The sequence below is a fragment of the Nicotiana sylvestris genome, chromosome 10 (assembly GCF_000393655.2).
Source record: "Nicotiana sylvestris chromosome 10, ASM39365v2, whole genome shotgun sequence".
Classification (NCBI taxonomy): domain Eukaryota; kingdom Viridiplantae; phylum Streptophyta; class Magnoliopsida; order Solanales; family Solanaceae; genus Nicotiana; species Nicotiana sylvestris.
Window position 1 is genome coordinate 144,102,304 of NC_091066.1, and position 10,401 is coordinate 144,112,704.

The following is a 10,401-nucleotide window of genomic DNA, read 5'->3' on the forward strand; positions in this document are numbered from 1 at the left end:
GCTATTTTTGCAAAGAGATCGTGTTTTAGTTTTGATGTCTTAGCTTATTTTCCTTTTTTTTTTCTTCGAATTTCTATTTATATGATTTTATTTTAATTTAAAGTGATCAAAAAGAACATAAGGAAAAAAGAGGTGAAGGAGCTAACCTCAACTAAGCTGTATAGTGGGACCCACAACCTTCCTCCTCCACGCTTATCCTCCTTTCTTCCACCTCTCTCTTTTGTCTTTTATCTCTCACTTGTATTTTTTTGTATTTAATAATAATAAATAAAAATCCATATACATAATACACACACACACACTACACACACAATTACACAAATCCAGCTGTCTATGTGTAAATATGTAAACAACTATTCTGTGGAATGAACCCCCCCCCCTCCCAACCCCCCCAACCCAAAAAAAAAACCTTTTTATTTTTTATTTATTTTTTTGCAGAAAATCTATTTAAGTAGTTGAAATAAAATAGAGTTTTGGAGAGAGAGATGAGAAGAAGAAGAGAGATAAAGTTGTCCTTCAAAGATTATGCCCCAAAGCATAAGCCAAACCTTACTTTGATTTTCAGAGAGTATCCAAAGCCATAACTTCTTCTCTTCTTCTTCTTCTTCCAAATAGAAAATAAACAAAAAATAAACAAGTAACTGCCCTTATACTAGTACAAACAGAAAAACAGAAAGAAAGAAAGAAAAGAAAAAACTATAGAGATAGGAGAAACAAAAACATAGTGGTAGAATTTAAGTTACATACACAAGAAAAAAGATTGTTCTTTTTCAGTTCATTCATTCCAATCAGCTTCACTTTTCATCTTATCCAATCTGTAAGTTTTCTGTGCTATTTAACTATTTCTTTATTTTTTTTAATTGCATAAACTGTTTTATTTTTGTTGCAATTTATATATGTTTTCTTGTTTTAAGCATTGAAATGAATGCAAGATTGAATTTTTAGTGAATTTGAGTAAAAGGGTGTTGTTTGATCTGAATTTAGGAGATCTGGGTGTGCTAAAGTTTGCATCTTTAATGATTCTTGCATGCTTATTTGATTGAAAGTTTTGATTTTTAGGGTGTATTCTTGAGTTTTTGATTATGGGTTTTTGTCATTTGATTGGTTTCAAGGATCTGCTTACTTATTCAGTTATGTTATGTATTAAAAATTGAATCTTTGTAAGGAATTTTCTTGATCTGGATTGTTGGTTTTTCTACTTGAATCAATGAGCTGTCCATAGATGTTTTTTTTTTGTGTGCGTGGTGTTTTGCTTTGCTGACAAATCCCTGCATTTGCGTTATTGGGATTGTATTTATCCATAAAAAGACATTGGCGTTACTTGGATTTGCTTTAATTAATGATCGAAATTGATGTTGAACCAAATACAGCTATAAATTTCTTTTTTCCCTGCTTTGGATGATTGAAAATTTCTCTTTTTGTAGTTTCTTAATTTGCCCTGAATTTATGAGTTTTGATATTTTTCTCTTTGGGGGAAAATTTGTTGTTCTTTATTAATTTTCTGCAGTGGATATCAGTCTTGTGAGGAAGAACAGAGGGTAGATCCAGATCAGAGCAAGGCCGCGGAACTTGTGCTTTTATTGGGTTGAATCTGGACGACATGTTAGAAGACCGGTCTTGTTTGGTGTCAAGGGATTATCGGACAGAAAGTAACTGGGCAGCTTGCATGAGTTATCGCCTTGATAGGATTGAGGTCCAGCATGGCAAAAGGCCATTGGAAAATGATGAGGAGAGTGAACATGTGCAATGTAAGTTGCCAAAGCAGTCCGATGCTTTCAACCGAGTGGAAGGAGTGGCTCTATCCTTGGGCAATTCTTCAGCATCCCCTGATGAGCAAGCTGACAATCAGCGTCATGCTGGGGATAATTCTGATTCGAGCTCGCTTATTCATGCAATTGGCCGTGACAACTCCATCAGTTGTCTCATTCGTTGCTCTAGGTCGGATTATGGCGCCATAGCATCTTTGAATAGTAGCTTTCGCTCATTAATTAGGAACGGTGAACTTTACAGATTGCGGCGGCAAAATGGTGTGGTTGAGCATTGGGTTTATTTCTCCTGCCAGCTCCTTGAATGGGAAGCTTTTGACCCTACTCGCCGCCGTTGGATGCATCTGCCAACTATGAATCCCAATGAATGCTTTGTGTTCTCCGACAAGGAGTCTTTGGCCGTTGGCACAGAGCTGCTTGTGTTTGGAAAGGAGGTATTGGCGCATGTCATTTATCGTTACAGCTTATTGACAAATACGTGGTCATCTGGAATGCAGATGAATGCACCAAGATGTTTATTTGGTTCCGCCAGCCTCGGGGAAATTGCCATTCTAGCTGGTGGTTGTGACTCGCAAGGCAGTATTCTTAGCTCAGCTGAACTTTACAATTCGGAGGCAGGAACATGGAAGACCTTGCCGAGCATGAACAAGCCACGTAAGATGTGTTCTGGGGTATTCATGGATAGAAAGTTTTATGTGATAGGAGGCATTGGAGGAGCTGAATCAAAGCTGTTGACATGCGGGGAGGAGTATGATCTGGAAACAGGAACATGGACTGAAATCCCGAACATGTCTCCTGTGCGTACAGCAAGGAACGATATGCCTGCTACATCTGAAGCACCTCCTTTGGTGGCAGTTGTAAATAATGAATTGTATGCTGCTGATTATGCTGACATGGAGGTGAGGAAGTATGACAAGCAGAACAAAGAATGGGTTACCATAGGACGACTGCCCGAAAGAGCAGCTTCAATGAACGGTTGGGGTTTGGCTTTTCGAGCATGTGGTGATAGGCTAATTGTAATTGGAGGGCCTAGGGCAATTGGTGAAGGATATATTGAAGTGAATTCGTGGGTACCGAGTGAAGGGCCTCCGCAATGGAACTTGCTTGGCCGAAAGCGATCTGGTAGCTTTGTGTATAATTGTGCCGTCATGGGATGCTGAAGATATGGAATTTGGCAGCCCCCATGTGTTGTACTGTAGCGGCATTGGATGCCGATAGATACATAATTGGTTTCTGGGGCAACAGGATTCTTGCTAATGGGTAATTTATCCCAACTTCTTTTTTTTTCTTTTCACAATCTCTCTTTTTTTTTTAATCCTTTTCAGAGTGGGGGAGCACAAACGTGGCTCAAGATTCAACAGCATAGTTTTCTATGGAAGGTCTTGAGTACAATTCTTCTTTTCCTTTTCAACTTCTATCCAAAGTTCCTTTCAATTGAATTGTCTTCTCCCATTTTCAGTAACATGATATTCCAAAAGTGGCCATCAAATAGCTAGAGATAGGTGAAATAACATAAGGGAGCAATACAGTGATAGATTTTGATTAGTGTTTGCTAAAGCTTCTCTAGGAAAGTCATAGAACTTGTTCTTTTTGGGTTTCGCGATCCTTATTTTCTTGACTTTGTCGAGGAGAGAAATAAGGTTCTGCAAGGTTGTTCTTTAGCATCTTGGCTTGTGTACTGAGTACATTTATTCTTGCAATTGATGGTCCACAAATTAAGCTTACTTTCAAGACAATTGGTAGCTTTGGAAATGAAGTACTTTGTTCCAACTTTCAGTTTCATACATGTTATCTTAGGAATTCTTTCCTTTATTGTGACAGTTTCATACTCACCTGTTTTTTATTTTGTGAATACATGAAAAAACAAAGAAAAAAATGGTGTAGGCACCAATTATATGGTGCTTTGATATTAATATCATTTGTTATTACTGCTTCTTTTTCTTTTTTCTTTGAGCTGGTTGTCTATTGGAAACAACCTCTCTACCTTCACAAGGTAAGGGTATGGTCTTGCCGTCTGCGCACACTCTACCCCCAGACCCCTTATTACACTGGTTTTTGTTGTTGTTGTTGTTGTTGTTGCTGCTGTCGAGATGAGAAAGAAAATCAGAAGCTTATGGATGGTAAACCGGCTTTTAAGAGTTGTAAACTTGACGCGAGATTGTAACCTTAGTTGATGCATGGTATTCATGAGGTTTACCTGCTAGTTGTCCAGATTCATTTTTATGATATTCCACTTTCGTGTTTCTTAGTTATGCATCCCTTGTTGAGTATAATTTCCTTTCGGTTTCTCCCTTTTAGCCGTTACCTGAATTCACGCAGTTTGAATGCGTGTACTTGAATCCTTGTATAGCCATTTATTACGCGATTGCACCTGTACAATCATATAGCAATGCTTACACAAGTGTCTATTTTGCCAGTAATTGGCTCTCTTGCTCTTATACAGTGTAGCTGAAAGCTTGACTTCCTCTTTGATAGTTCTCTTCTAGCACATATTTTCCATTTGCCACGTGGAAAGTATATCCTTTTTCGCATTTCCCTTTTCTGCTTTTCCTTTTTAAGCTTATTTGTATACATTTCTGGGCAAAGTTTCTATCAGAAACAGCCTCTCTACTCCTCCGGAGTAGGGGTAAGGTTTGCGTATACACTACCCTCCCCAGACCCCACTTGTGGGATTTCACTGGGTTGTTGTTGTATACATTCCAACATTTCCTTTTCTGAGTGTCAAATTGAATTTAGTACTCATTGGAGATAGATGTCTTTCTAATTTGAGACTTGTTTTAGGTCCTCTTGTTGATGAATATGTATAATTTGGGAAACCCTTGCTTGAGTTAAACTCTGTCATACTTGGTTGGCTTTCAAGTTTTAGTTTAGTGATCCAGAATATGGTGTAAAATAATGGAGGGGAAAGTTGGGAGTGTAGAAAGAAAGATAATACTAATAAATTTGATGCTTCAGAATTTTGTGTCATTCACTGAAACTGCCAATGAATATGGCACATTTAGGTGGAGAAGTGGTTATTTATCATAACAGATCTTGATTTGTAATCTTTTACTGCATTTCTGTAGAAATTCTTATTACAACAACATATCTAGTGTATTCCGATAAGTGTGGTCTGGGGAGCTGTACATAGCCTTACCCCTACTTGAAGTAGGTGGAGAGGTTATTTCCGATAGACACTTGGCTCATGACACACATAATCAAAGCAGTAAGAAAGGAAGTATAGTAGTGAAAAATTCATGGAAAAAGCAGTAACAACAACAAAATAACAACAAAACCAACGCATAAGCAACATTAGGTAGTAGGAATAAGACCAATTGAAGAGAACACTAAAACTACTAGTATGAAAAGGGCATACGCTCTACACCCTACTAGCCTTTTGGCCTAATTTTTGACTTGCACAATCTCCTATTAAGGGTCATGTCCTCGGTAAGCTGAAAATGTACCATGTTCTGCCTAATCACCTCCTCCCGGTTCTTCTTCGGCTTTTCTCTACCTCTCTTTAGACTCATCATATTCAACCTCTCACAATTCACCGAGACATCTGCACATATTCTCCTCACATGCCCGAACCATCTCAGCCTCACTTCTCGCATCTTTTACTCCACGGAGGCCACTTCCACCTATCCCGAATATTTTCGTTTGTGACATTATCTCTCATAGTATACCAACACATCAATCTCAGCATTCTAATTTTTTCTACTTTCATCTCTAGACAAACTTGTTACAATTTGCAGCGATGTGACGAGTTCGAATCCTGGCCCTTTAGGCTAGTTTGGGATTGACATGGGGGTAAAAAACCTGATCCAATCAAGACCTTTTTCTATGAGAAACTCCCTACGTGAATTTGCAAGGATCGTTTTTCAGTTTTTGCAGTGTTTGAACTGTTTTTGCTAAAAAAAGAATGCTTGCGTTTATCAAAGATTTCCCAATTCATGCTTTTAAGTCTTTGGAAAACTGAATAACTCCTGAAAGGCGTATTTCAAATTTTCTAAGATTTGAAACTTTTTCTACAATGTTTTAAGGAAAAGAAACTTTTTTTTTTTTTTCTGTGCGTGTGTGGCAAAAAAGTTCAAACAACGTTTAGTGCCTGCCGGCTGAAAGGTAAGGCAATTGAAGCAATGGCGTTGGGCCCCCAAAAAATTTGGGGCCCCATTTTTCACTTGAATTATTATTTTTAAATTGAGCATCTTAAAGTAAAAAAGGTATAATTTTTTATTGATTTGATTGTTTACCTTGAAAAATGCGAATAACAATTAAATGTGATTTGTGATTTTAAAGATATGTGATTTATTCCAATACTAGTGAATATATACAAGTAATACTAAGCTTAAGTGAGAAAAATTGATGAACAAAACCAGTATTGTTAGAGAAAGAGGGGTCTCGAGCTCGATTATCTCAGGGGCCTCGAGGTGAGCTAAGAACGATAAAGTATAAACTATAAAATAAAAACAATAGAGCTGAAGGACAATTGTGGAGCATAGTAAACGAGAAAAGCAGAGTAGAATGTTCTATTGTAGTGAATGAGAATGTTTTTACAAATGATTGGGGTCCCCTTTATATCGGAGGGGAAAATCCTAATATGGTACATTCCTAATTGTGGTAAAGAATTCTATTGGTACAGTTGTATAACACCCTGGTACGGACTCGTACTATTTCGTACAAATTTTATCCTTTAATTTGTGCCCTGATCCACGTGTCCTTGAAAAATTCCCGCTCTTTCTTGAGTGTCGTCGAAATTGTATTGCCCTTGTGGCAGATCATGACGGGTCTCCAACTTGCTTCTCGAGGTGCACATCTAGTCGAGGCTTGATTCTTACTTCGAGCTTCCTGAACTCAAGCTCGGAGTATGATCAAGTCTTCGAAATCGAGCTCTCTGATTTCGACCGTATACAGATCGTCCTCGCATTTCTTAGAATAAGATGATAAGAAATAATTTGAACCTCGATTTTCCCGAACCTCTCGTGATGATGTCATGCCCGTGACGTAGACATTCGAAGTGACTGAAACGTCCCGTCGGTCCACTTTCCCAAAACATTGAATGCATGCCAGTATTGGTCGGTCACTAGTGCTGCCGAACTGTCGCTGCCCTTCTATAAATATAAGGCGATTCTTCTAAGTAAAGAACTTTACTCTTTCTTCACCCTTTCCGGTCTTCATCTCTTTCTCTAATCACCCATTTCCTTTGCCTATTCAAGCACCGGAAAACGCCAAGCTCTTGCCAGAAACACCAAATTCCTTTGCAACCCGTATTCTTTAGCTTATAACCATGGCCAAAACATCCAAAACGGTCTCTAAAAAGGACAAAGCATCATCTTCTTCTGCTTCCCGTCAGGCCAAACCGGTGGTGCCGCCAACACTTGAGGAAATCACCCCCCAGTCCTTGCATTATTAAGATTTTAGCATTGAGAATCCTCCTGACATCCCCGGCCGATGCGAACACGCATCTCGATATATCAGCTTGATAACGAAGAAACTTATCAAGGATGTAAAGAAGGACTGTGGCTGGGGAAATGAGATCGAGGTTCAGATCCCACGCCCCGATGAAAACATTATTACCCACGTTGAGGGTTTTTTGAGTGTTTATACTTACCCCTTCACACTGGGTCCCCTTGATCCAGTGGTGATCGACTTGTGCAAAACGTACGAGTCACCCTCAGTCAGATTCACCCCTCTTTTTGGCATATCGTAATCATGTTATGGTACTATACCGAAACGGCCGAGGGTTTGGAATTCACCCTCAACCACCTGGTTCGATTGTATCGGCCCCAATTATTTTGAGGGCTCATCAAGCTGCAGCGCCGAACAACGAAATGCTTCTTTCCAAGTACTAACGAACCCAAATATCTGGGTTGGATGAGCCGGTTCATTAGAGTGAGAACTTCGGACGTCATCCCCGGGGATAAAATGTCGTTCCCGTAGAGGTGGAACTTTAACCGTAATTGGAGTTAGTATTCCCAGTATCTATTCATATTCTGCTTCCATTTTTCATAACGCTTTTATCTTTCTTTTGGCAGCCAATGCTTGGGCGCCCCAAGCGGTGCCCGACCTCGAGGATTGGGTCCAAAAGTTAGCTGCCACTTCTTCCTACGACGAGCACAAGTGGCGTGAGTTATCGAAGGGCCAGTGGGAGGCCAAGAACCACAGTAAGTGTCTTTCAACAATTTCAAATGTTTTTCATACATTGACAACGTTTTATTCACGCTTACCTGTGCAGGCCTCGGCGATGCATTCGCAATGAGGCCGGCTCCGACCGAGGAAAAGGCCAAGCCTTCAAATTCGAAGTCTGAGAAGGATAAAAAAAGGAAAAGGGTTTCGAAGCCCGAAGACTCTCAAGACAAGAAAACCCCCTCTCGAAGGTTGAAGAAAAGATTTGCTCAAACGGGCGCTGATTTGGCCCGTGATTCCCCGGATGATGAAGAAAATGATAATGAAGAGTCAGCGCTGGTGACTCGGACCAGGAAGCTAGTCGAGGCCGCCGAGCCTTTCAAACTGGAAACCTCATCCCGTGGTGAGGAGACCTCGAAGGAAGAAGCGGGCAGAGCTCCTGTGTCCCCGGAGGTTGAGATTGTCCCTCCGTCTTCAACAACTATACCATAGGGGTAAATTCTAAGACCCCCAGTGCTAATGGGAATGCCTCAAGTGAAGAGCTCGGGGCCATGACAACATGTCACTCCCTTTCATTGCCAACCTTTTCCGAAGGGGCAATCGAAGAAGCCAACGCTCTGTGCATGCCCGATCCGAACAAGGTCATCAAGGATGATCCGTTTCAGGGTTGATACGCTGGGATTGAGGATGCCGATGACCTTAATGATGCATCCACCATTTTCGAATAGGCTCAACATCTCCTTTCTCGGGTAAGGACTTGCCCTTTTTATTGTAATTTTTTTCTTACTTTCTTTTCTTTTGACTGATATGTCTCAGTTTCACTTACAGGCCATCGTAAAGTTTAGAGTTGAGCTGAGCCAATGTGAGGCCGAGCTTAAGAAAGTTTCGGGCGAAGAGAAGGCCCTGAGGCTCCTCTATAGCCAGAAGGAAGAAGAGCTTAAGGATCTCCGAACTGCATTGGCCAAAGCTCAAAAAAGCGAGTCCGAGTTGGATGAGCAGGTAATTGTAATTTTAACAGAGTACAACCTTCTTGGAAATACTTCGGAGGCTAATACTTTGATATCTCAGCTGCAACAAAAGCTAGATATGATCAGGCAACTCTGGGGCGAGGTAGATCAAGTTCGGGCTGATTGTCTTCAGCGGAAGAAGAACATGGATCAACTTGTTGCCGATAAAGAAGCTGTTGTGGCCCAACTGGCCTCGGCTGAAACTCAGCTCCGAGGCATTGAAGCGAAGGGTCGGGCTCAGGCTAGTAAAATCGAGGATTTGGAGGCTGAGCTAGCTAAAGCCCGGGCCGAAGCTACACAGGCTAAGGTTGAAGCTGTACAGGACAAGGCCGAAGCTGAGAAGGTGAAGGTTGAGGCTGATAAATCCATTGACATATACTTGAGGGAAACCGCGACCATTCAAGCTGAGTTGAGGGAGGCCTCCTACCGGGGGAAATAGAGCAATGAATTGGCTAAGTGCCAAGATCGGAGGGAGACTCTCGAAGAAATTCATGCCCGAGGTTTTAACCTCACCGGGGAGATAGCCGAGGCAAAGGCGCGAGAAACCGATGCTAGATTTCTTGTCTCCTCCGATGAGGAGGATATGGTGAGTGGCTCCGGGGACGAGGAAGGTAGAGAAGGGATTCCCGAATGAGAGGAGAACCCCGAAGATAGAGCCGCTGAAGATGTAGTTTCTGAAGATGATGCTCCCGGGGGTGTGACCCCGAAAATAGATTAGGCTTTCTTCTTTTTTTTTTCTTTTGTGCAAGGTCCACTTGTGGGCATTGTAAATATGTTTTGTAAATTTCCCTTCTGAATATAGAGTATCTTTTTGCTCTATCCTCGACTTGTGTTGAATTTTATTTTTTCCCTGTTTGTAGAAAATTTCGCTAATTCAAATTAGTATTGGTTCGGACTCAGAACGCAATAAACCCTTAGTCTTTAATTGATCAACATCATACCCCTTAAGGTTTTATTACTCCTCGAGTAAAGTTTAGATTGGTTTGATGTGAGCTCGGGATGTTGAAATTCTTGAGTCCGATTCGAGGTCTCGACCTTTATCTGTTTTGACCCTTGAGTCTTTTAAGTTGGCCCTTAGGCTCTTATACATCGGCCCTTACGCTCTTCAAGTTGGCCCTTGGGCTATTAAGTTATGCCGTTTCGTCCTCTAAAATGGCTATAATTTTTTCCTCATTTCAGCTAAAAGACTTAGTGAAATTTTAGTTATGCCTTAGCATGTGTTTTTGTACCAGTTGGGTTTTTCGAAGGTTCAACGTATCAGAACCTTATTAGTCATTTGTTTTTGTAGACATAATCGAATACCTCTTGAGGTTTTTCCGAAGGCTGGTGTTATGTAAGCTTTTGGATTATTCGAGGGCTGTATTTATCGAAGCCCTGCGATTTTTCGGGGGGCTGAATTTATCGAAGCCCTTTATATCTTGCTTTTGCAGGGGGTAGCCTGACTTAACTGATTTTTCAATGTTTGAAGGCCTTTAATTTTATAGCAGAAGTCGGACGTCTCCGAATTGCATTATTTTGGCTGT

The 10,401-nt window shown here is 40.8% G+C and overlaps 2 protein-coding genes across 3 annotated transcripts; both read left to right on the forward strand.

Moving 5' to 3' along the window:
- Nucleotides 1-469: 469 nt before the first annotated feature.
- LOC104227487 (F-box/kelch-repeat protein SKIP11-like) lies at nucleotides 470-3,490 on the forward strand. Of its 2 annotated transcripts, none has more exons than XM_009779732.2 (2): nucleotides 470-817; nucleotides 1,508-3,490. In XM_009779732.2, the coding sequence occupies exon 2, from the start codon at nucleotides 1,601-1,603 to the stop codon at nucleotides 2,924-2,926; it is 1,326 nt and encodes a 441-aa protein (XP_009778034.1). In that variant the 5' UTR covers nucleotides 470-817; nucleotides 1,508-1,600; the 3' UTR covers nucleotides 2,927-3,490. The 2 variants fall into 2 exon arrangements, with proteins under 2 accessions (XP_009778034.1, XP_009778035.1); XM_009779733.2 differs by having other exon boundaries at nucleotides 1,518-3,490.
- A 3,542-nt stretch (nucleotides 3,491-7,032) lies between these two features.
- LOC104227488 (uncharacterized) lies at nucleotides 7,033-9,317 on the forward strand. The gene is made up of 4 exons (XM_070159720.1): nucleotides 7,033-7,093; nucleotides 7,781-7,909; nucleotides 7,981-8,210; nucleotides 8,688-9,317. The coding sequence occupies exons 1-4, from the start codon at nucleotides 7,033-7,035 to the stop codon at nucleotides 9,315-9,317; spliced, it is 1,050 nt and encodes a 349-aa protein (XP_070015821.1).
- Nucleotides 9,318-10,401: the final 1,084 nt, after the last annotated feature.

Bases quoted from the DNA above. Each gene is read 5' to 3' on its own strand.
- LOC104227487 (XM_009779732.2), top strand. From the start codon at position 1,601: ATGTTAGAAGACCGGTCTTGTTTGGTGTCAAGGGATTATCGGACAGAA.
- LOC104227488 (XM_070159720.1), top strand. From the start codon at position 7,033: ATGGCCAAAACATCCAAAACGGTCTCTAAAAAGGACAAAGCATCATCT. The intron at 7,910-7,980 runs GTAAGTGTCTTT...TTACCTGTGCAG, and splicing joins GTGGGAGGCCAAGAACCACA to GCCTCGGCGATGCATTCGCA. The intron at 8,211-8,687 runs GTGACTCGGACC...GATATGTCTCAG, and splicing joins ATAATGAAGAGTCAGCGCTG to TTTCACTTACAGGCCATCGT.